Source organism: Macrobrachium rosenbergii, chromosome 26 (genome assembly GCF_040412425.1).
Source record: "Macrobrachium rosenbergii isolate ZJJX-2024 chromosome 26, ASM4041242v1, whole genome shotgun sequence".
Lineage (NCBI taxonomy): Eukaryota > Metazoa > Arthropoda > Malacostraca > Decapoda > Palaemonidae > Macrobrachium > Macrobrachium rosenbergii.
This window is the reverse complement of record NC_089766.1, coordinates 7,974,484-8,000,635: the sequence shown is the minus strand read 5'-3', so window position 1 is coordinate 8,000,635 and position 26,152 is coordinate 7,974,484. Positions and strand designations below refer to the sequence as shown.

Below are 26,152 nucleotides of genomic sequence, written 5' to 3'. Positions count from 1 at the left end.
CATTTACGCCATGCATATTTGTTAAGTGTTTAAAGGTGACACATGGAGTGAGTATGATGTAAAGAACCAGTGAAAATTGAAGAAATTATTAGCCGTCAATTATCCTTTAAGCAAAGGTTTACGTCTAGATAATTTTCTTTTTGTCTGATTCAGATATGTAAAATTTTTGTAAACTGTAGTATTACAAAAGCCTTCCCTGCTGCTTCTAGTTTGAAGTGAGGCTGATGTTTGGAGTTATTATGAGGTAGGTTAACCTGGCCACATCAGTCACTCCTGTAGATTCCTAAGGTTGGCTTAAAGGATTTGTTCTTCGACAAGTTGAACAGCTAGTTGTGAAGAAACCAAAAGGAACAAGTTAAAGGGAAAGTTAAGAAAGACGGTCTCGAGTCACTGTAAAGAACCTCTAGCCCAGGGGCATCTACCTGCAGGTAATTTCATTGGAAGAACCCTTCATTGTCTTGCTGATATAAACATGAGTAATATGATGCTGTTCACCAGTGCTTTGATTTTTTGCTACATATATGTATTTGAAATACTATAAGGAAACAGTAAATTTGGGATCTAGTGGATAGTTTTGATTCAAGTTCCGTTTTTGTTTTAAATCGGTTATGATTACACAGTTTTGTATATTAATGCCTGCTAAGGAGTCTGACCATTGGCTGGATATATCAGTATATGTATTATTTGATCTCACTATGCAGAACATTTTAGGAAAAACTTTGCTGTTTACATGTAATTAACTTTTTGAGGTCCCTGGAGGGTCCAAAATTTGTCTTTGGTAAAACACACTTCGTTGTGGCTTACCACTTATGAGTTCAGCTGTATTATTCATTATTGGCGGGTGTAAATTTATTTTTCAGGATATAATGTTGCTTTTGGTCTGATTTTGAAACCGATTAATTGTAGAGTTTTGTAGCATATTTAAAGATGAACAACAATTGCATAAACAAACACCTGGTGTGACTATGAGAGCCTCTTATCTCCCTGCCCTTACCAGTCTGTACATGGAATATTTTGAAACTATTTTGGTGCCCCCAGTCCATATTACAGGGCTTCATTTAATCATGTGGAAGAGATACTGTACATGGCTGACATGTTTGTATTGTTAGATATGCATTCTGAAGAGACTGCTGGAATTTTTAGATGCAGTCTGCACTCAGGAACCTCCCCTGTTCCTAGATCTTCTTGTAAGAAAAATACCTTAAGGTTTTGAAACTAATCTGGGGTTTACTGCAAAGGGAAACATGGGAATTCGTATGTTCATCAGTTTCTTTTTATATTAATTCCATAAAATAGGGGATATTTGTGGTTTATTTTTAAGACCTTTTAGGATGTGACCCCAACTATTTGGATTTAGATATAAATTACTCTGAAGCAGTTTCACAAAGCTAGCTTATCCACTGTGGTTTATAGACATAGCAATAAAGAAGTCTAGGAAGATTGAAGTTCCAAAAGAAAAAATAATATGGAATACAGAAAAGAAAATCATCATAGAATTGCCATTTGATAATAGGGTCCAAGAAATTATATAAACCTGAAAATTTTTACAAACAAAAAGGCTATAGGTACAAATGACTGGGGTTTTGATTTACTAATTCATTTTTGGGACAAAAATCGCTGAATATGGTAAAAAAAAATGTGTAAAAAATGCAGAATTGTAGAAGGGGACAAACCCATAACTAGTAGTGTGGGAATTAATGTGAGATCACAGATTGATCTAGTTGTAAAGGAGATTTCTTGAAACTTTTATTTTCAGCCTGAGTTTAAAGACGAAGGAAAGGAACCTGTTATTTTGGGTCCAGATGGTACACTGTCCATACTCAGTATCAATGAAGCAGCTTCAGATCCAGAAGCAGTTAAAGAACAAGCTAATGGAGGTGTGGGGGAAGGCTCCAAAGAACAGGCGAGCGGTGAAGAAAGGGGAGCTTCTAGTTCTCCACCAGATGTCTTTTCACAAATAGTCCAACCTTGCTTGGAAATGGTAAGTTCAGTTCTTCTGTTTTTGATTTCTTGTGATGCTGCTGTCCAAACTGTTTAGTACAGTAATATTTTGTTTTTGTTTTAACTGTGAAAGAAGTGCTGAAAAAATGTGAGAAATGAAACGTGACTCGGTTAGTTTTCTCGGACCTAGGGATCTTTGCACACACTCACAAAGGCGAACAGTTGACTGCTTTATTCTGTGAATTGTCTGGGGTTCTGCTGAGAGAAATTGAACAAGTTTTGATTAAATGGAGTTTTGCCAAAAAAATAAATAAAATAATTTTTTTTTTTTTCAGTCTGAAATCAAAGAGGAAAAGAAAGAACCCATTATTCTGGGTCCAGATGACCCGCTGTTGAAGGATGATTATGATGATGACTTAGCAAGCTTGAGTGGCGACACCACTTCCATGCTGCTAGAAGTGACTTCATTGTATGTGTCAACCTCAAGCTGTGAACTTGGTGTAAGACAAGCAGCCTCAGATCAAGGTCCAGTCAGTGAACAGGTTAATAATGTTGATGGTGAGGGGGAAGGCTCCACAGAACACGTCAGTGGTGAAGAGTGGGGAAGTCCTAGTTCTCCACCAGATGCCCTGTCACAGATAGTTCAACCCTGTATGAAGAGCGTAAGTTCAATTCTTCAGTTAGTGAGCATGTGTAGTGTTGTTAGTTAACTGTTTAGAACCATAAGAATTCATTGTTATTGTTCTAACTGTAACACAGTACATTTAAATTGTTTACATAATGTAGCAGACAAGTAAAAAGTAACTTGGGTAGTTGTTTGGGACCCAGGGATCCATGCATCAACAGTTAAATGCTGTTTACTTTTTCTAACAGACTGAATTGTTGGGATTTATGCAGAGACCAGGAATGAGCTAATTATAAGTGAAAGACTTTTTTGGTAATTAAAGTATTTTTGCTTAATACCATAATCACTTGTTTAATTGCACTTCCCAATGTGCATTGTGCCCAAGGCAGCAATTTTTGTTACTGTCACCTTTGTTGCATAGTTCTTTAGTGTAATGAGAAATTGCTCCAAGGAAGGCTGAATTAATAACAATATTTATGTACGTAGACTACGAGAACCACTGAATATAAATAACTGGTTAATCTGTTGATGCAGTGCTGTGGTGACTTCATTCACTATTGTGTTTTTATTGTTACTTGTACGCATATTCATTAGCTCTGGATTGCTTATGTGTGAGGAAATAGTTACTTTATTGCGAAGACTAGTCTGGGTAGGGTAGCCTATTGTGAGAAAGGTATGATATGGATATTTACTCACTAAAGTGTCATGTTTTTTTTATGTTGTGTGTTTAATACGCTTATTTTATGCAAGGTTAATGTACACTTCATATGTTTTTGGAGTTAATGCTTTTTTAAGTTGGCGTACATTTTAGTAGGCTTTTCAAGGTTTGTATAGGATTTTGGTGTATCTTAGCCCTAGACTAAGCTATTCGCTATTCCCGTAACTGCATTTTGGGCATGCCTAGATGCATTTAAATGAAGGGTTACTCTAATTTCATTTTTTTCTAGCATGAGATCAGAGCCAAGAGAAAGGAAGGGCTCTTTACTTTTGGTTCGGATGATTCACTGCCCTTGGATGATGATGATGACAACTTAAGTAACTGGAGTGATGATGACTCTCGCATGCTGCCAGACTTGACTTATTTAGTGCCTACCTCAACTCTCAATCATGCACTAAGTAATAAACAAGCAGCTTCAGATACGGAAACAATTACAGAACAAGCTAATGGAGGTGAGGTGGAATATACCAAAGAACAGGCCAATGGGGAAGAAGGGGGAGGTCCTAGTTCTCCACCAAATATGCTCTCAAAAATAGTCAAACCTTATGTGGTAATGGTGAGTTCAGTTCTTCAATTACTGATTTCTTATTGCAGTGTTATGTCAAGCTCTTTAGAGCAGTAAGATTGCATTTTTAGTGGTGGGGGGGCGGGGGCAGTTTCTGACCCTAATGTTTTCAGATTTCTCAAATAATGTGGGAGATAAATGAAACTTAATTGATGGTTTTCTTAGACCCAGGGATCCTTACCATTTTTGAAAATGCTAACAATTAGGTGCTGTTTTTGTTTGTTTCTTTATTTTTTTGAGGGAATCGTCCAGAATTTAGTAGAAACAACAAAATCAAGCTATTATAGGTAGATTGGATTTTTTGAGACAATTTGATTTTTCCTTTCAGCCTGAGGTAGAAGAAGTTGGAAAGAAAGAAATTGTCACTCTTGGTCCCAGTCATCCATTTGCCATTGATGGTGGTGACTTAGGTAGCCTGAGTGATAACATTCTTCTGATGCCAAAGGGGACTTCATCATTGTCTACCTCAACCCTGAAGTATTCACTCAGTGTCAAACAAGCAACTTCAGACCCTGAACAAGCTAGTGGAAGGGAAAGGGAAGATTCCAAGGAACAGGACAGTGGCAAAGAAGGCAGAGGGTCTGGTTATCCACCAGATGCTCTTTCACAAATAGTCCAACCCTGTGTGGTTATGTTGTCCAGACTGCTTAAAACAGTAAGCTTTTAAAATTTTTGTTCTAACTACAGCACCTGTACTTTCAAGTTTGTTAAAATAATGGGGAAGACAAATGAAAACTGATTCAGGAGTTTGCGACCCATGGATCTGTGTGCACATTTGCAGATAGTGACACTTCGGTGTGGTTTTTTTTTCCGACAGATTGAATTGTCTAGAATTTTGAAGAGGCCATAAAATTAAGCTAATTATAATTATAATTAATGGGTTTTCTGGGAGACTGTATTCAAATCATATAATGTCTTGTTTACCTGCACTTTCTAAATTGGTACTTTCCTTTTTAATCATCTTTAGTGTACAACTCCCTTAGAATTTTGTTTAGAAACTTCTTCAAAGAAGGCTGAATTACTAGCAGTATTTATTCTGGGTATTTCAACCTTATGCTTACATGCTGCTAAGAGAATAAGTGGTAAATGGAAGAGAGAGAGAGAGAGAGAGAGAGAGAGAGAGAGAGAGAGAGAGAGAGAGAGATTGGCAGTAAGTTACTGTACTGACATGTACACATAATTAAAGTAAAACCTACCATGTATTCATATAAATGAAAGGAAATTACTTAATAAGAATAAGTGAAAAGTAACTTTAAAAAATAAAAAAGCACAACAAAATTATTTCACAAGAGAGAGAGAGAGAGAGTGTTTGCTGATTTTTTTTTTATTGTTACTTGTACACAGGATTTGTTATGCTTACAAACACACACACACATGTTATATGCATTACCTGTGGATTGCTTGTGTCTGATGGTATAATTACTTGATTAAGAACACTAGTATTGTGTTCAAAGTTTTGCTCAATAAAGTGTCATTGTTTTATACAAAATTAATGTATACTGCACATGCCTTTGAAGTCTTTATGCTCATGTTAAGTTAGTGTACATTTCTGTAGGCTCTTTAGGATTAGGGTAGGATTTTGGGGTAGCCTAGCCCTAGGCCAGGCTATTCACTACTGTATTCCCATAACCACACATTTTTTGGACTTATTAGTGCAGGTAAAAGAGTTGTTACTCTTTCCATTTTTTTTAGCCTGAGATCAAAGAGATGAAAAAAGAACCCCTTCATTTGGGTCCAGGAGATCCACTGTCCTTGGATGATTACGATGATGATTTGAATGATGATATCCTGCCAGATTTGACTTTAGTGCCTAACTCAGCTCCAAACAATGCACTCAGTATGAAACATAGAGCTTCAGATCCAGAAACAGCAAAACAAGCTAATGGAGGTGAGGGGGAAGACTCCAAAGAACTGGATACTGGTGAAGAAGGGGGAGGTCTTAGTTCTCCACTGGATGTCCTTACACGAATAGTTCAACCTTGTATGAAAATGGTAAGCTCCGTTCTTCAGTTATTGATTTCTTTGTGGTTGTTGGCCAGCAGTTTAGAAACATAAACTTTTATTATTTTTGTTCTAACTGATACTTTTAAATTGCCAGAATATTGTGATTGTGGTATTGTTCATACAAAAACCATTGGTTACATGGGACCCAAATTGTGGTCACCATATCCAAAGGACTCTAATTATGTAATTATTAAAGGTTAAAGAATCCGAAGAGCTGAGAGTGACTGTCTTACCTACTATGCACCTCCAGACAGTCTGCTGGTAGGAGCTGCTGAGCTCATTCTACATTATTTAACAACTGTAAACCCCTTTGAGCATATTCCCATGTTTTCTATGATAGTTTGGAATTCTCTGTGTCATTTTAATCTATTATTAACCTTTCTCAGTTCTTTTCTTCATTGGTGAATTTAATCCCTTTTCACCTTTTTTCCTCGAAAAGTGAGTGAATACAGTAAATAGCTACATTAACAAAATAATTCAGCTCAACTCCTCTGTTGTTTTGTTTTCTGCTACAGAGGACACCGGAACAAATGAGCAATTTATAGGCAGTCCCCGGTTTACGACGGGGGTTCCGTTTTTACGCCGCGTCGTAAACCGAAAATCGTCGTAAACCAAAAAATCGTTGAAAATCGTCAAAAATCCTAAGAAAACCGTACTTTTAATGCTTTGGGTGTATTGAAAACAGTGTAAACTGCATTTTTATTGAGTTGTTCATCAAAAAGCCTCCAAATTTTTATTATTTTGCCGTTTTGGAGCCATATTTCTTCCGTGGGATCAGCGTACGATGCGTCGTAACCCAGGAACATGCGTCGTAAACCGGGAAATAATTTCCGATGAATATATTTGAAAAGCGTCGTAACCTCGGAACATCGTAAGCCGGACCCGTCGTAAACCGGGGACTGCCTGTATTGGATTTTTTCATGTTGAGAGGCCAACTCAGAAAGTCCTGCTCAGGGAAAGTGTAGCCTATATGTGCCATTAGCTAACTGCTCTATTTTTTACAGCGCATATGGGCAAAATGATTAAGAACAAATTTATAAATGCTGATTTCAAGTACAATACTGCAGTGACCCAGATGACTGACACTCAGAGGTTACCACTACACTGTACTCCGTTGGCCATTCCAGCCTTGACATCCAACCATGCACTGACCTCCTATATTCCTTGAGACATTTGTCTCTGCCTCAAGAAGACAGGCATTTATGAGGTGGGGATGTAGACCTTTTATGGTTAATGCATTAGCTGAAGAATTGGGTCTCAAGATCTTGGTTTCCTGCTGGTGGAAACAACTCTCATCATGCATATTCAGGCACTTTAAAGGACAAGGGTGACCATGCAAAGAGCAAATGTTCATGAAATCAGGTCCCTCTCAACTCCAGTAGCTTTTAGATGGAACTTTGAGGAAGCACCACCATCAACCCAGGTACATGGAGATGTCAGTCAGTACTTGCCTCTTTAACCAATGAGATATTCTGAACAAGGGAATAAGTTTTCACCAATTGTCAGTGTTGATCATGGAGTTGCAGTTTGGGTGCTCAACTACCCATAGTAGCCTATGAGAATGAACTGGACATTGCTCTTGACCTGTTGTGTTCCCAAGTTATCATTGGCATCATTGGACCTTTGCAAAGGCTAGAGCTTTTCAGTGGCTCAACCTCCCACCCAAAATCACTGTCAGACCTAACTGAAGTGACAGAATGATTTGGGTAGTTTCTACTAACTGGTGGAACACAGGTACTCATGTGCCGACAATCACTCTTGGCTCTTCAGCTTCTTTTGTCCTTAAAACTTTGAGAATTTGTGTCTTGGGGACATCAGCACCACAATTTGGTCACTATGAATTGCCTTTATATGATAAATTTTATATTTTGAAAATTAATATTTTTTTTAATATTATATTTCAGCAGAGGTCTAGTCAAAGAAGATTGGCATCAGCGACACAGCCAAAAAATTACTTAGTTGCAGATGAAGTGCCTGTTTCTGTTGTCAAAAAACAGTTAGCTGTTAAAAGGCAGTTAGACCTTGAAGAGGAAGGGAAACCCTTGTCAGTTACCAAGAAAAATATTTTGGAAAGTGATTCAAAGGTTGCAGGATGCCCTCATGGAAGACTTCATAAACCAAAAGTCAATACTCAGCCCTATCCCTTTGGAAGGATTTCGAAGGAAAAGTCCCAGAAGAAAAAGTTCAGTGCATCTGAGGTTAACACACCAAAACCAAAGATACTAAATGATGGAATTACTGAGGTAAGTTGGAAGGAATGTCTAAGAAAGTGTAGTCATGGTAAATAGAAAATTTTGAGGTTAAAAAAATGATGCTGAAATGTTTCCTCCAGTCGAACAGAGTACAGTATGAGGTTCTACTGTAGGTAATTAACAGGGAGACGGTGTAATTGTATATATATGGACTATTCAGTAATAATTTTTTTAGTTTATATAGATGATAGGCTGTTACCTATTAAAGCAGGCAGGATGGTGGCAGCAGGATTTACTTGCACCCCTTTGACATGGTCTTCAAGGATCATGAATTTCTACATAACACTTTTGTACCTGTAGTTAATGCCTTTTTTGTTTGCAACTTGCCAGCGTAAATCTCTTACTTTATTTGTGAGTCTTCTGCCGTTCAAAGTGTTCCAGTGTAACCCAGACTGTTGGACCTATTGGATACCTACAGTTAAGCAGGGGACTTCAATTTTTTTACCTCCTAAATTGCACTGCAAGCACTATAGAATTGATGGGGTTGTGATGAAACAAAAGAAGTATTTAAAACACTATCTGCCTTTGGTGGTTTACTGGAATGCTTATGCAGTGACACATTTACTTATGTATTCCCCAAAAAAGAAGATTAATTAGTATTAATTTTGTTAAACTTAATAATCATCTCCTGTCTGGAGGACAAAGAAAGCATGTCTTAAGCCATCTAGGGCTGTGAATGTGGACACTGTAGGAGTCATGAGTTTATATGAGGAAACTCTGTGACAGTAGCTGTTCACTGGTAAATTTTGCAAAGTCCTCAGTAGATTAGTTCTTGCAAAGTACATCCGCAACAAATGTGTTTCGATTCAGTAGGAAAGACTCAATGATTGTCTTTGAAAGCTTGAGTTAATTTGTCGTTGGAAATCTCTCTTGAATATACAAAAGCAGACTCAGACTTGCAAGTAACATATCAGCTGCTAGGTAAATTTTTTTTTTATAAAAAAACAGGGGCTTCATCCCCACAGTTCAATTAGAAATGTTATCACTTAATTCATTATTTTCGAGAGTTGAAAATACTCAAGGATTCCCTCTTTGCAGTCCAGAGCAGTTAGCTTAAGACCAAGGAGGCCGCCTCATTTGCAAGTTTCAAAATTAGATAAAAAACTGACTTTACCTGGTAAGTAGTGGTACATATTGGTTTGACTAATTTAGGTATTGTTTTGATATACAGTAATAGACTTTAGAATGACATTATATGTTTCATTCTTTATGATTTTCCCCTAGACTAAGTAAATTTCAAAAGTTTATTTTTTTTTTCCTAAGATCTGTTTACATTTATAATTCTTACAGGGAATGATGAAGGCCACAATGACAGTGTTTATGTAGATCTTCCAAAGACACTTAAGAAGACATTGTCTGAGAACAGTAATGTTAAGATCAAGAAGGCTACGTCATCTATGTCATCTGTCTCATTATTGCCTAAGTCTGAATCTTAAATAGTTGTGTTGAGGTCTCCCTTGCAAACAGTTGTTGCTTTAACAACCCTGCATATTCAATGCTTTAACAACCCTGCATATTCAACGGTCAAGTCTACCCCTAAACCTAACAAATTCTGTTTCTGGTTGACCGTCATCGTCGAATATTGTTAAACCTCAGTCTGCTTCAGGGACTTGTGTATTACTGCATCACATTGATGTAGTGCCAGAGACAGTTGTCATCTGCCTTTCCTGCAGAGTCCAAACTTCTGTCAGTTCTTGTTCTCAGATGCCAGCTCTATTCCAGTCCCCATCTTGAACAGTCTCAAGATAAACCAAGGGCTCAAACGTTATCCACAGTCCTACTATCATCAGGATCAACCACAGTACTTGTAAGTACGCCGAGCTCGGCACCATCTTCCTAGTCCTACTATCTTCAGGGTCATCCATAGCACTTATAGATACACCAGGCTCTCTACCATCTTCCACATTCCTACTACCATCAGGGTCATGCAGATGGATCAGTTGTCACCTTTAACTTTTAGCCAATCAAAACAACTACTGACCACCTTCTACTGGTAAGATCTTGTTTTCTGCATTCACATCTTCAAGTCTTGTTGAATGCTATTGAAAGGTGATACAATGCATAGAGTGAGCATGATTAAAAGACACAATGAAAGCAAAGCCAAATTATTTTCCATTTTCTGTCCTATAGTCAAAGGTTGACGCAGTTAGCAACTAATAACACTTTTGCACAGCTCTGAAGGGAAGAGAAAAGTCAGTAGGAGAAAGAATGAGTATTTATTCAGTTCCTGACTAGCGATTTCAGTGGTCAGAATAAACAACTTGATAAACTGGTGATTTCTATTCAGGATATATTCTTTGGTTAAGATACTGTATTGATCTGATTCATACATAATTAAGTACAGATTAGATAAAAAATGTAATAATGCAAATACCTCTCTTGCTATTGGTAGTTTAAAATGATTATGATGTTTGGAGATTACTACAAGTAGGGTAACCTGACCACTTGAGTCACCCCTGTAGATTCGTATGGCTGGCTTAGAGTTTGTGCTTCTGGGAGATTGAAAATTGATGCAAATCATTGTTAGAGAAGCTGAACAGCAAAGGGAAATGAAAAGGGAAGTCAGGAAAGAATTGTTTGCAGAAAATCTCCGGTAGAGGTCATGTACCCACAGGTAAAGTGAATGTCGAGGGTATTTATAGACCATGTTATTTTAAGAACGTTCATTGTCATGCTGAAGTTTCCATGAGTACTATGGTGCTGTTTACCAGTGGTTAATTTTTTGTGCAACACTTTTGTATCTGAACTACTATAAGGAGACAGTAACTTTTGGATATACAGTAGTTGACACTTTTGGATATAGTTGACACTTTTGGCTCTCATCCCTTCTTTGTTTATCTTAATGACTGCTAAGGAGTCAGACCATTAGCCGGATGTATGTTTTATTGTATCTTATTATTCAGTGCTGATTACACTCCTTTGTAGCCAGATCCGACTTCATCAGTGTTTACCTCATCCCAAGAAAGTGAGCATAAGAGGGTACTGCTCACAGTTACAGCAATAGGCTCCTGAAGCATGGCTGCAGTTTCTTGTGAGAAAAAAGCTAAGATAAAATGGCAGCTTCAGAAACTCTTGTAGGACATGTTAATGAAGGTGAAGAGATGGGAGGCCCTAGTCATCCACCATGCCCTTCCATAAATAGTGCAGCCATGTTTGGAAATGGTAAGTTCAGTTTTATGGCCAAACTTATAAGAATGGTAAAACTTGTTTCCCAACTGTAATAGATTTGAAATGCCCAAAGAATGTGATTGCAGTAATTCACCTACACATAAAAAAATCAAAATGAAGTTTAAACTACAAAGATAGTTTTACATGTGCTCTTTTGTTTTGTTTTAACAGGTGGAAATAAGGCTACCATTGAAGGCTTTTTAATTGGTGTTGGTAATGAGAAAGGATAGTTGTTTTAGGCAGCGTGCCTCTGTCTTTGCCAGTATCACATCTGATAATCTTCCCCAGAATTTTTGCTTTTCAATAGTACAATTTTTGTGAGATCGTATTTTATAGCGTCTCCCATTTCATCTTTGATCTCTATGCCCATTCCGTTTTGTCATGTCTCACCACCATTCCACCAGACTTTACATTTCATCCTGTCAATATCAGTCATTTATTTGCCAGGTCTTTTATATTTCAGCTTCTTTGCAAATAAATGTCCACATTTATTCCAGCCGTCATGTCCATTACTAATTTACTTTTTCCTAACACAATGGCTTCAGTAATTTTAATGCTATTGATATTCCATTGCAGGCAGAAGTGACCACATCATAGTACAACTCAACTCTAATAAATGAAAAATATAGAGTTGTACTACCTAAAGCAGAAGGCTCTCACAGCATGTTTGGAGTAACATCGAAAAAGAAAAACCAAATAATAAACAAGCAGCTTGAGAAACTCTTAGAGAACAAGCTAATGAAGGTGAAAACGAAATACCCAAATAACAGGTCAGTGGTGAAGAATGGGGAGACTGTAGTTGTCTACCATGACCATGCGTGGCAATAGCAAGTCAAGCTCTTCAGTTAGTTTTCTTGAATGTTATATTGGCTGTAATAAAGCATTTTTATTTTTGTTCTATACATGCTTCTTACATATAAATTACCAAGAGAATGTAATTGCAGTAAATGTGGAAGTTTATTTGAAGTACAGAAACAAAGATTTACATGCTATTTATATAACATTGATTTGGAAATTAGGCTAGCACTGTATAGAATTGTAATTTAAAACTAGTAAGGAGTAGTGGTTGCTTCAGATAATGTTCTTTTACAGGAATTCAGAGAGCATATTCAAAGATCATATTAGAAACTTATGTTCTAAGTTTGTTTAGAGGAGATTGCCTCTGCTCTATGACATTTTACTTCCTCTGGTGTATGCATATACTGTACAGTATATGGATGCTATATAGGATGCCAGTAAGGTAGTACAGTACAGTATCATTCCTTATTTATGTTGACAACCCAATTCTATTACTCCCTTCCCCTCTGCTCTGAAAGCGTCATTGGGTTGGGTTGGGTAGATGTGCCTTTTCCCTTTTGCTTTTGTTGAGAGCTCTCATACTATTGTGGATTCTTTAACATCTGAAGGTCCTATGCCTTCAGAGCCTCAGCGGGCTGAATTAGAGGGGAGCTTCTAACAGGCTTGACTGCCCCACAAATTCAGACCTTGGAGTTGGAGGTGACGCATTCTCTGGAATGTTACTCAGGCACTCTTTGGGCCCCACAGTCTTTGTGTTGCATGAGACCACTTACTATTTCTGAAGTGGTCTCGAGCAATAAGTTTGGTGTGAAGAGAGCTGGGTTTTCTCTCATTTTTGCTCATTCCTAAATTTGTGGCAAAACCTTAGACACTATAAGTTCCTAACAAGAGATTTGAGCCTTTCTCAGTCCCTACCTCTGGTACTTGTTTGCCAAGCATGTGTTATCATAGCCTTCATAATGAACGTTATATCCGCTGTAATATATTTTATTCAGTTATTTTCCAGTTTCCACTTTCTGTTTTCATTTGATTATTATGTAACTCTATGAACAAGATTATTTAAGTGTGAATAGGAAATTATGATTTTAAAAATTATTTTGATGAAAATATAAAAATAAGTGTGTTCACAGTACTGTAGTAAGCTTGTTTTCTGGGAGCACGGTATGGAACTGTATAAAGGACACCAGATACACTAAGAATACTGGAGGTACTTTTCTCTGGCGTCTGGAGGCTTATGGGATGCACACTAAGGCCTGTGAAAAGTAATGGGTTTGTTATGAAGCAAATTGGGTCTGGTCAGGACTTTGAAGGCTGACCAAATAATGCCAGATGCTGTCAGCATTTAAGCTCCCATGACCACATCGAACATATTAATACAACCTTAAAATCAGATTGGATCGGCAGTGGTCACCAAGAACATCAAATAGTGCACTTAATATAATTAGTCAGGCAAAAATTAAAGTCATAATTATGGAGTTATATATAAAATAATATTTTTAACATTACATACATAGAACCATATATACAAGAAATTTCAATAAAAAAATAATAAAGGGTAAAGCTACCACTTAATTCCTAGAGCACTTGTTGATGCTTCTACAGCTTTATATTTGGTATGCAACATCTTTAGTGCTTTTTCTGAATCTGCTCCTCCCAGCCACTCAGAATAGCACATTTCTATTCTTGGGTCACTGTTCATGTCAGTAGTAGGAAGAGAAGAATATGTGGTTTCCAACTGGGATATCAATTCCTTTGTTGATAAAGTATTCTCTGGTCGAATCTGAGCTCCTCCATTTAAACAGCCTGGAAATACAAGTAAATATTAACACAAAAATTGCATTTTAATGACTTTTAACATTATGGAAACCTCCTGTATGACAGATTATTCAAAATGTCTAATCCCAGCACTTTTCCAACAACTGTCATTAATAAGATACCTAAAAGTATAGTGCATACTAGTACAGTATTTCTCTAACTTGACCCTAACTATGATCATCATCACTTTCTCATTATGAGATGGATTAATAATGGTTTAAAATTTAATGTAATTTTCTATCAAACATGAAGTTATTCAGTATGTTGCACTAATTATTAACAGATACAGTATACATAATGTTAATGTTGCATGTCACATCTTGGGTGCCGCGACTACCACTATGGTGAGGGAATCGCTCCCAAACTCTTGGGCTAGGGTAAGGAAACTTATGGTGTCTGGCAGGAAAGCCCTCACCTTCCTAGCCCACCAGATTACCAGCCTTTGGGCCACAACTAAACTTTAGACAGAGGGACTGATGTCCAGACAAGTACCTCATGAAAAATGGCTCTCCCTCAGGAATAGCTTAGTCCAAAACTCACTCCTACTTTTTCCCCGGGGGGAAGTGGAAGGGGGCAGTGGCTGTTAAGAGAGAAGATTCACATACTACCATCATCTCTCAAGCAGCTACTTTCAAGTCCAGCCAAGGGAGTGAGCCAGCCAATTTTCAAACTGTAGCTCAGATCAAAGCTACCATGCCATCCCCAATGCATAAAACCCCATGGATTGTGTCAAACCAAGACCCCACTCCATCTACCTCTACAAAGAATGCTGACACCTCTCAGGCTTTCGCCCCTCCTTCCCTATGAGAGCAGGTAGGGGTAAGAAAAGAGTGAGTTTGCAATGTTACTGGATAACCCCCTGCTGCCGGCAGGGGGGCTGCCCTTTGATTTATTGGACTGTGAGGCAGCAACACAGGGCAGAACAGTTGGTAGTAGCTATTATGTCGTGGACCAAGATGTTGATACAGTATTACATGTTTACAATTATGCATATTTGATGTTCGTGTGGAATGTTAGAACTTCATATTTAAATGCCAGCCTTTGGTCAATCAAGTGCTGTTAATAGGTTCTCCTCTTATATAGTAAGAATATTAATCAATAAATACATGTTCAGTTGATAAATTTTTTTATCAAGAACCATGATTTCTCCTCCATCTCAACTAGTGGATTTGGCATATTTTTGTATATGTATTAATTTACGAAAGGCATTAATATGTGTATGAAAGGTTTGGGACCTGGATGCTGTAATGCATTATTATACAATGTATTTTAACTTTTAATACATGATGCTTATATTTTCTTTTCAGGTGAACAAACTGAACACATCATTCTGGTGCAGTATTACTGTTTTCACCTGTTACCAGTCACTGGCCATTACAGCAGGAACTATGGAGGGGTAAATGATTGTGGCCATTTGTTTACTCTTTTATCCATCCATCATTGTCCTTGCTTTTACTTTTATCTCTTACCTATAACCTTAATGATTGTAAAAGCATGACACAAGTAGTTGAGTGTAAGGGGTGTTGGCCTTCAAGTCCTGATTCATACACATTCAAAGCACATTTATTTATTTTAACCCTTTTTTTACTTGTCCATATTTCTATGAGTAAAAACAATGTATTTTCATTAATAAATTATAATCCATTTTGCTCTGTTCTCTTTTTTTGCTAATCTCCTTCAAGTTCTAGCTTTGCTCTGCTTAGCATGGAGTAATTTTACTTTCAGGTAATAGAGTTTAAAAGCTTCTAAATAAGATTTGTGAAAGGGAAATTAATGTACTTAATTACTGCCAGAAAAGTAGCCTACATATTGTGAGTTTTAAACTAAGGTGGTTATAAACAGTAACTCACGTCAGTATGTATTTAATTAAACCATTTTTTAGCTCTTGTGCAGTGCAATGTGCAAAGCACAATGTAAGAAGTGATGTATCTATAATGGTCTTAAAATAATTTCAAGAAAAAACTTTCTGGGAAATCTTTTGAAATCTTTCTACCACCAGACCACTGAAGTAAAATTCTTCACTATGTCCAGGTTAGCCAAAATGATTTAACATTATAAATTAGGTTATACCTTATCTAATAAATTGAAAACTTCTTAAACACCTAACTAGATAAACAAAATGATGGAAATTCTGATGAAATTTCATTGAGAAATCTAAGACTTTCCCTATCATGCAATATACTGCATACCTAAAACCTGTAAAGGAAGTATAGTAATACATAAAAAAGGGATGATGTGATATTCAACACAATTCCCTCAAAATATAAATGCAATAAATTTTACCTGAAGGACATGCCATGACTTCCACATAGTGGTAAGGACTTTTGCCTCTCTTCAACTTCTGAACCAAATTTTGAATGTTGCGAAATCCATATGCAAGTGCAAACCTCAGGACCACTTCTCCATTAGCCTCTAAGGTAACTTCACGAAAGTCTGCATTTCTGTGAGGTTTAATGAAGAAAAAAAAAAAAAATTTTTATTTGTGGATTAGTGAATACGATGGCGAGAATAAAATAGAAATCTACCATATACAGCCTGACATGTCTTTTCCCTTCACTGCAATGTTCGTTTCTTCAAACATCAGCCACTTTAGGAAGTGCTTTATTCATTCCTTACATATCCTTAAACAGCTCTTCTGTTTTATGTAAAATTTAATATTTCTCATATTTTTTTGGTTACAGTAATATGACACTCATCTATTAAATTTATGAAATGATGTTCAAATTAATATAATATGACTCAGCCTGTCAAGAGGATAATTTAATCTTATACAATCAATAGAGCCATGTTCTCTTGGACTGACTAACAAGTAACTGAACACTTAAAGAATTGTCCATTTTATACTTATAAAGGTAATTTTTCATTAATTTAGCTCTATACTGTATCCCAACTCATATTTGGATTTAACTGTATTTTTTAAATACTATGCGACAATGGGTATACTTCATAAAATACACCCTTAAATTATTCCTTCATATACAACAGAACATGGAACATATGGTACATGTGAATACATAACATGAACAATCATTCTTTTCCAGAAACAGTACACTGTAACTGTTTAAATCTTCACTTCAATCTACAGTTGAAAGAGACAACATTACCTTAGTGTCTTCCATTGCAGTTCCTTAACATCTTGTTGGAAAAGTTCTTTGGCAGCATTTATAAATATGTGATGTGCATATCCACCAGCCCCTGAGCCTGGATGAGACAACAGCCTTGTTCCCGAACTGAGATTTTCATCAAGAGGAACTTCGGTAATTTGCGAGAGGTCAACCTTGTCTCGAATCAGCATCTGCTCTAATTCAACTGCAGAAGTCAAAGTATAGAGAAAATAACATAGAAAATTTAAAATATATATAACTAGGCTAAAGTATGTCACATCAACATCATGATTATGTAACTTAACTAGACCAACAAGTTATCTCTCTTAGGAATTTTATGGCTGGCTGAAAAGGTATGTTCTTTTGGTATGTAACATATGTCTGATGAATAACTAACCATTACAAAAAAATAAACCAGGATAATAAAACAGAAAAATCTTTTATAAATATTCAGAGACCTTTTAAACTAAAAGCACGGTAGAATCTGTACAGGTTATGGCCTACAAGGAAAACTGTATCCAACGTCTGAAATGGCTCTACAGTATATAAAGGGATCAGCATTTGAGGATGGCACCTAACCCAAATTACAAACAAAAACTTTAACAGACTATACTAATAAAACCTACACAAGTTTACCATTGGGGTTTGAGGCTTCCTTTCATACTCCAATGCCAATACCCCTCCAAGAAGCATTTTCTCATAATGTATAAAGTATTTTTTTTTTATTAACACAAACTCATCAAATAGGCTACACCTCCTAAAACTAGATCACAGAAAAAAAATGGCAAACAAATTTAAACAAGTAAAAGAGGGGAAGTTTCACAGTGAAATATAAAGAATGTTACTGTATCAGCATAACCATTACTGCACTAGCATTACTTTTGTATCTCCACTATGATCACCAAGCACTGCAAAAAAAAATTCTCTGTAAATTACATAATTTAATGCAAGGAATCACTATAAAGGTAAAATTTATGGACAATGAAACCCATAAAACATATTCTAGAGACACACACACACATACACAAGCATACTAACCATTCTGATACATATACAAGTATCAAATACACAGATTTTACTTGTTTTCCTTGAGATATTACTTGCCTGGTGTTAGCACACAGTCCACTTCCCTGGATGAGTACAGTTCGCTAACAAAATCATCCCTTGAAGCCTCCAGTTTCTTGTCAAAGCATGGCATGAGTGTTACATGATATATCTGAAAGGCAAATAAATCTAGCTACAGAACAACACAGACCCTCGTAAAATAATATTAATTTACTACATACGTTTCCATTTCAAAAACACTCTACCAAATTTAATGGTATGTACTGTATTTCATAACAGTTAAGTACAAAACTGTAAAATAATTATCTACTGTATACAGTATATAAAAAAGGCAAACTATGTATAGAATATCAAATCAGCATACTGTATGTTGCTAATTTACCATTTCCTAAAATACTTTAACCAGATCACAAAGCCAAATTCTAGATTCTCAAGGTTTGCCGGAAAAGTTTATTCTTAAATGATGGGGGATGGGGAGGGGGCTGATGGAGCTATGTTTAAAGAAGAGAAAGCTGACTATGGTGATGAAACAAGAATACTGTATAGTGAAAGAATGAACAGAGAAGTCAAGAGTTCTTGAAAAGGTTGCCATAAGGAGAGATAGAGTGCTGCATATACTGTATTAATATTTGAACTCAGCACATAATAATCTTTGAAGACCTGCTTTGAGGATATGGTGTTGGAGCTAAACACCATGAGGAAGAAGTCATACTTGAATTCTTCTAGAGCACTGGACTTGCACTGTTGAACAAAGAAAAACTGAAAACATTTATGAAAGATGAACCAAATGGAATACATTTAGGTGAAGAGAATGGACAACCTGTTATACCATGCAGGGCATATGTGCTGGGGCTATGGTAAAGGATTACCATACAATGCAGTTTCATACGATCAATTTCCATTCTAAGACTTTCACAAGATTTGCCTTAAAGATTTTATCTTGAGTGAGAACTGAAACTAGGAGCATGGTACATTAAGAAATGAAATGCAATAGGCAGAAAGCAATACAGATGCAAAGAACCTGTAATACCATCTAGTGTGCCATGCAAGGCACATTGTAAGCAACAACTGTCTCCAAAGGAAAGTTAGAGTCAAAAGAACATAAAATAAAAAATTAATAATTTATGAAAATGCACATTAAAAATTCAACTTTTAGGAACCTCTGAAAGGGGAATAAAAAAGACAGCAAGATAATAATGATGTTACATCAAGAAACAGATACAAGAAGAAGACGGAATGAAGAAGTACTGAGGGCAACTGAAGAAAACAACACTGTTCAAGCTCTGGCAAAGAATAGTTGATGAAGAGGATACAGTAACCAATAAAGAGAAGAATAGGGGGAAGCCAAAGGGCATTTCTTACACGCTGTTTTTTCAGTTTGTTAAGCGTTTTCATTTCAATACTGTAGTTCAGATCTGGTTTGCACTTCTGAAACGCATGAGTCAAAATATGTATGTATTCTGAAGTTTTCTTACTACTGAAAAAATACAAATCAAATGTTAATTCAACCTCCTTCAAACTAAATCAAATGAAATGTGAAAAACTTACCTTGTCAGGGTTGACGCCATTTTGAGATGCCCAAAGATCCTTGACGAGTGCTCCCATCACTTGCTGTGGGCTTCTCACAGTGCTTATATAAGGGAGTATGTATGAACCATGAGTCTTCTCTGCATAACAAATCCATCCTGGAATATCAAATGTCAATGTCACTGACCTCTATTTACTAACATAAAAATTGCAAAATTTCCCTTTACAATTATGTATGTCCTGTAAAAACTTATGGTGGAATTATCTTAGGTTGCAGGTAACCGTGAATGAACACACAAAAACATAAGTGTCACTCGACAGTGCCAACTGGCTTATTTCTACTGCTGCAAAAAAATAAAATATAAAAAAATAAAAATAATAGCAAATAAATACATAACTTTATAATTTTTGTGTCTTATCACTCAAATACATATTTATTTCATACAATAAAATAGAGCAAACCACATATGTTTTTTTGTTTTATGTTATGACTGTGCTAACTGTGTTGCTCAGAATATCACTTTCCTCTGCCACAAAAGATACCTAATGAACACATGACCACTGAGTCATTTCTGCTTTCATGGGGCTGGCCCAAACAATGTTCTCAAATATGAGGTAAAAACTGGAAGAGTAAAGTTCAGGAAGTCAAACACCCTGGTGGGGGAAAGCAAAGGGAACGGGTAAAAACTAGGCTACAGAAAGCAATGCAGCTGGGGCTAGAGACACTGCAAAATACATTCACTACTGTCTACATCACCTGGAACAAGATACACAGATGGTGGAACAACTACTTCCTGTTCAGGTATCCTGAATAAGGCGAACTGCAGCTCTGAAACTGCCTTAGCTGCTTGGGCTACATAAAGATATCTTTCTTCCTCGATGACCTATACAAAAATTCATCCAAATGATCATTTGCTCTAGAAACACCACAGTGGTGTCAATATCATTCTATGAATTTCAGGGGTGAGTAACAGCCCTATGTATATTCCACTGACAATAAAATTCAATACTGTTCAAACTTTACCTGGACAAGCAGATGCAAGCATAGGGAATGCTTTAGGATCCGAGTCTTTTCTTTTGTAGCGCTCTAGAAATTCCTTTGCAGCCTCTAACAAGCTGAAACTTCGAGCAAAGTTTGTATCAAACACATAAGAGGCACCAAGTTTCTTGAAATAACCTGCAAATTAAGCAAAAGGAAAGACAACTATTTTTTAAATCCCTGTAACACTGGCAACATGTTTATGTAGATATCAGTACTTCAAATTAACTAGTTTCAACATAGATGGTAATTGTAATTCACTTTTAAATAAAAATTTAAGTATACTGTACTGGCATGGAGTTTACTTGGAAGTCTGTGAAATAAATTACTCCTCTTGAAAAACAAAAACAAACATGATCATTACCACTGTATATATCAAATCATACCCAGGAAGCTGAGTTCAAGATCCAAGGTGCTATTGCAACAACCTCAGAGAATACTAGAGGGATGAAAACTGGCACGCAACAATTGCAATCTGTACTCAGAATAAATGTCAGCTGTTAAAATCTTGTCCCCAAAATTCTTTCTCAACATTATCAGCTCAATTTTTATCACTGTCATGTACTGTATTAAACTACTAATTACTTCAACTACATCAGGAGACAATACGGGATAGTGACCACTGTACTTGTCTTAATGTTAAATAACAATGCTATGCATACAAACCAAGCTAGTCACAGATACTAGTCTTTTGACCCTTTGAATATAAGAAGCAAGATGTTTGTGAGTTATAACCAAAGAACAGATATCCTCCAAGACTTACAACCTCAGCACAGATATCTTCTAAGACTTATAACCTACGCACAGAAATCTTCTACGACTTACTGTATAGTCTAGGGACAGATACCCTCTACGACTATCTTTTCATCTTTATTACTTCTTAAAAGCAAAGTTACTACTGAGCTGGCCTGCGTACCTCTACCTCCTCTGCATGGAAAAAATCAATGCTTATGAACATCACCTTTTGATGTCTAAAATATAGAAATCTATGCCTTCATTCACATGTCACTGGTCTTGTGGCATTTAAAAGGAGGTAATAATACTATCAAACAAAGAGTGACATATATGTACAACATTCCCTATGGTTTTATTTAATTAATCACTCAAGCTGGACACCTACTGCCTCACCTATCTAACTAGAGTTAGGCATCAGTGCAGTCTCAAGAGTTACCTGCAAGTTTCTGAGTGCACTCATCAGGTGAGAGTGAGAACTTGGCAGCAACAGAAAGTGTTGCTTGTGGTGACAATGACACAACGACGACCTTTCTCTTGCATTCGTGTTCATTCTCAGCTAAAACTCTGCAATGCAATTGCAAGATCATTAAAATTTATAAAAAAAAAATAAAATGGCATAGTCACCATTCCTAAAAAGAAGTCATTATTTCATGTTAAAAACTATTAACCTTATCTTTCCAAAAATAAAACTGCATGTGTAATCCCCAGTAATGAGAATTGTAAGTTTGCATGAATTTGTATCAGTGGTACATTAAACAGAAGTGTTTCCCAATTTAAACTTTTACTATTATAGAAAATCTATGACATAATCAAAACAAGTCTCTCATGCTGAAAATATATAAAGAAAAAAAAAAACAAATTACAAAGAAATATGATAATCAAAACATTGATTCCTCAATATTAATAATGCTATTAGTGTGGTCCAGTATACAGTTATTATAAATACCAGTACAGCAGTAACAGAAACAGTGAACTTACCTGTAAAATTCCTCATGACTCTGTTGATTAACTAAAATCACTTCAGCTGAAGTGATACAACCACTACAAGCAAGGCAGTCATTCAATGTTATCTTGGCTTTTTCATATTTTGGCTGTGAAAATATGAAGTGAATGTGTGATGAGTATTGAAGCCTATCTCAAATTGACTGCTGTGCTTTATGTGGTGAGCTCAAGGGGAAAAATTTAATACTACTTAGAAGCAAAGATTCTTATCAGGCTCCTCAATACCTGTATATACGGTACATATATTTGCAGATACCTTATGTTAAATGGCACATATGGGAGAGTATATACAGCACAAAGTCTTATCAGAACCATGACACATAAGTCACAGTATTGTCATAAGTAAATAAAAATAGGGACCAAAATCATGTAAAAATAATACTTTTTGCAATGGTGACCAAACAAGTTTGCATACAGCCTTACCGTTGATAATGAATCTAAGGTATCGTCTTCTATCTGGATGACTCCTCTCCCAGTTTTTGCCTCTACTTTTACAGGTTTGACACAGTCCTGCAAAATGCATATGAAGCTACAATGCTGTATAATTACTAATGATCCCTCTATTGTGAAGGACTCTCTGGTATAGAGAAGAACATGTCACTATTAGAAAATCTAACCTAACCATAATTGTCTGACATAAAAGGAGTATGGTTAGGCATAAGTCCTTTATAATGCATTTGCAAAGAAAACATCACAGGCAAGGGGGACTGTTGTAACCAGAGAGAAACTAAAAATAATCTAGTAGACCATTGTACTATCCTATGCTCTAGACCTGGCCTACTTCATTGAAAAATAGGTAAAACTAAGCAATAGCTCTGCATGGGCTAATAATTTGGAAATTGACTTTTCCTATAGTATTTTGGTTGCTTATCAACAATTTACCATTGGTTTTTGTCGGTCGACTGTAATCAACCTGTAACTAACCTCAGAAGCTGTATGCTGGCCATCCTGAAATAATATTGCGCATGCGCAGTGTTATTGGGATTTCTCTCACCAGGGGGTCCTGGGCTAAGTAACACCGCCTGATAGATTAGGTTAGGTTAGGGTACGTTAGGTTAGTATAGTTATTTTTATAATGGGTTTCCTTAGCCAATCTCTTCTTAAACATGTGGCTCCCTAATGACTTGTGCATGTGTGGAACCATTCCACAACAACTACCCAAAACCCCACATTTCTAAAGGGTCCCAACCATGTTGGGTATTTACTCTAAAACGCAATTCTACAGAAAAGCTCTGTGGAAGCTCTTGGGGTGAACGCAAAACGACAGACATTAAATTTTCCTGATTATCCTGGCAATTTCCTCTAATTATCTCATCTGTATTGCATTATATACACCATTTTCTTTATTGTTCAGTAAAATATTCGGTAAAACTACAGGGTAACTCCACACGGACCGCCACATTGTTGTTATAGAATGGTTCCACGCATGCGCAAGTCATTAGGAAGCCATATGTTCGAGAAGGGATTGGCTAATGAAACCCATTATAAAAGTAACTATACTAAACTAATGTACCTTAACCTAACCTAACCTAGCAGGCCGTGCTACTTAGCCGTGGCAGCCGGTGAAGGAAACTCCACTTTTTATCAAAACCTCCCCTGGGCTATAACAATGTGCATGCAAGACAATTCCAGGATGGCCAGCATACAAAAACGCATTTATTCCAATGTTAATTACAGGTTAATTACAGTTGATGCCAAAAGATAACAGTAAATTGTGGTAGAACTATATAGTAGCTCAGGGGTCGCGACTGCCTTGTAACTTAACATTTTCTATAGTTTTTTGGTTGCTAATTATGAATTTACCTTTAATTTTTGGCTCTCGAGTGTAATTAACCTGTAATTAACCCCAGAAGTCCATCCAACATGGGGTTTCCATACGCAATCTTCACAAGACAGAGCACTGGTTCATCTGTTTCGAACGACTCATATTCTGTCCGGCAAGTGCAATAACTTGTTAACATATGGGTACCCAACGCCCCATGGGCCAGTACTAAACACAGCGAAGGGACATTCCATTTGGCCAACAACAACCAGATGTACCGCCAGTATCAGAACCCCTAAAAGTGTAGAAAAAACCAGTTGAAAAGGTAAAAACAGGCGCGGAGCTAATATACAGAATTACCGTAAATTGCTAATAAGCAACCAAAATACTACAGGAAATGTCAATTTCCAAGGTAAAACCTGATACAGAGCAACCCCAAAGTTCTACCAAATATTCTTATTAACAAACGATTGGTTATCTCAGAACGGAGCTCTTTGGCAGAATTACTGCCTAACCTTACCTAGCCCATAGCAAGAGGCAGTTCCTCATTGGATGGGTCAATATCATATTCGGCTAGCACTCTGCTGGGCCCACGTTAGATTCTCCGGCCGGCCAATGAAGAATGAGAGGAATTTATGGTACAGTAATTCTATATATTAGCTCTGCACCTGTTTTTACCTTTTCAACTGGTTTTTTCTACACTTTAAGGGGTTCTGATACTGGCGGTGCATTTGTTTGTTGTCGGCCAAATGGAATGTCCCTTCGCTGTGTTTAGTACTGGCCCGGGGGGGGGGTTACCCATACGTTAACAACTTATTGCACTTGCCGGACAGGATATGAACCGTTCAAAACAGACGCACCCGTGCTCTGTCTTGTGAAGATCGCTTATGGAAATTCCTTGTTGGATGGACTTCATGGGTTAATTACAGGTTAATTACACTTGAGCGCCAAAAATTAGAGGTAAATCCATAATTAGCAACCAAAAAACTGTAGAAAAAGTTATGTTAGAAGGCAGTCGCCGCCGCAGAGCTATTATACAGTCCTACCAAATTTAATTCTGGTGATAGAAATTCATTTCTCGGTATAATGCGGTTCGGATTCCACAATAAGCTGCAGGTCCCGTTGCTAGGTAACCAATTGATTCTTAGCCACGTAAAATATTTATAGCAAGAGGCGATACAAAGACATCCTCTACTTGACGGTACCTGTTTTTTCTCTGAACGAACATAATTAAAGCGGCCCTAAAAGCAGGCCTGAGCTTCATATGTGATAAAAACCGACGATAAGGCAACAACATCGTGACCAATGCAGCTCGTGGAGAAAGTCACGTAGGCCTCGACATTTGCCTTAGGGTACAGACAGGCCTACACCTATGGCGACCTCTGGCTTATCTACTCGCCAGCGTTTCTTCTCCATTAATTAATAAAGTAATTTCAGGCCGGTGGGCCAAATTAACTCGACGTCGACGTACCTGAGAAGGGGCGATGAAATCGTCGAGGTCTGACAGCTTTAAAACGCCACTGAATCCAGCCATCGTCAGTTACCGGCCAGAGGCAGAAGAAGAAGAAGAAGAAGAAGAGTCAAATCAGCTGTTTACAAAGTCGTCGTCGATTACGATGTTCCCGGATTGCGTTGTTATTGCGAATATTGCGCAGGAGATATTACGCGAATGTGCCGTTTTACGTTTCTGTTAATTCACCTTCGAGTTGTTTTCATTCGCAGTCATAGTAATTCTGGTCTTCCATGTGTGAAGATAAATGTTAACTTTCTTACTCTGACTTAATTCCCTCCCTGGAGACTTAACAAAAGGTATTGTCGCAGATAATGTGCGCAATAAATATTTCATGAATGCGCAGTTTCATTTTGGCGTTAATTTACTTTTTAGTTATTTTGATTCGTATTCATAGCAGTTCAAGTCTCTGACGTGTAAAGTTTAATTTTAACTCTTGCTCTGGCTGAATTTCTCCCCTGGGGACTTTTCAAAATGGACCGTCTGCAAGGGATAATCCTGCACATTTAAATAAGTCACAGT

At 36.9% G+C, this 26,152-nt stretch overlaps 2 protein-coding genes across 9 annotated transcripts in view; one reads left to right on the top strand and one right to left on the bottom strand.

Moving 5' to 3' along the window:
- LOC136852990 (uncharacterized) overlaps positions 1-15,534 on the top strand; it is a 22,361-nt gene extending 6,827 nt beyond the window's left edge. For 2 of the 7 annotated variants that reach the window (XM_067128083.1, XM_067128088.1), the window contains 10 exons: positions 1,757-1,981; positions 2,277-2,603; positions 3,514-3,840; positions 4,178-4,504; positions 5,542-5,841; positions 7,758-8,096; positions 9,144-9,222; positions 9,396-11,267; positions 11,850-12,043; positions 15,194-15,534. In XM_067128083.1, the coding sequence (XP_066984184.1) occupies positions 1,757-1,981; positions 2,277-2,603; positions 3,514-3,840; positions 4,178-4,504; positions 5,542-5,841; positions 7,758-8,096; positions 9,144-9,222; positions 9,396-9,541 (2,070 nt within the window). In that variant the 3' untranslated portion in view covers positions 9,542-11,267; positions 11,850-12,043; positions 15,194-15,534. The remainder of the gene's footprint in view (positions 1-1,756; positions 1,982-2,276; positions 2,604-3,513; positions 3,841-4,177; positions 4,505-5,541; positions 5,842-7,757; positions 8,097-9,143; positions 9,223-9,395; positions 11,268-11,849; positions 12,044-15,193) is intronic. The other 5 variants (XM_067128084.1, XM_067128085.1, XM_067128087.1 and 2 more) reach the window with 5 other exon arrangements.
- LOC136852991 (cytosolic Fe-S cluster assembly factor narfl) lies at positions 13,303-26,152 on the bottom strand. Of its 2 annotated transcripts, XM_067128090.1 has the most exons (11): positions 25,592-25,746; positions 22,782-22,868; positions 22,335-22,447; positions 21,793-21,920; positions 20,607-20,759; positions 19,604-19,740; positions 18,095-18,206; positions 16,991-17,195; positions 16,170-16,327; positions 13,637-13,874; positions 13,303-13,324 (listed from the first exon to the last, which is right to left on the bottom strand). In XM_067128090.1, exons 1-11 carry the CDS (start codon positions 25,652-25,654, stop codon positions 13,318-13,320), a joined length of 1,401 nt encoding a protein of 466 aa, XP_066984191.1. In that variant the 5' UTR covers positions 25,655-25,746; the 3' UTR covers positions 13,303-13,317. The 2 variants fall into 2 exon arrangements, with proteins under 2 accessions (XP_066984191.1, XP_066984193.1); XM_067128092.1 differs by lacking the exon at positions 13,303-13,324 and having other exon boundaries at positions 13,540-13,874; positions 25,592-26,152.

Coding starts and splice junctions, on each gene's coding strand:
- LOC136852991 (XM_067128090.1), bottom strand. CDS start 25,654: ATGGCTGGATTCAGTGGCGTTTTAAAGCTGTCAGACCTCGACGATTTC. Junction 22,869..25,591: donor ATTTCATCGCCCCTTCTCAG/GTACGTCGACGT, acceptor TGCATTTTGCAG/GACTGTGTCAAACCTGTAAA. Junction 16,328..16,990: donor CTGCAATGGAAGACACTAAG/GTAATGTTGTCT, acceptor TAAACCTCACAG/AAATGCAGACTTTCGTGAAG.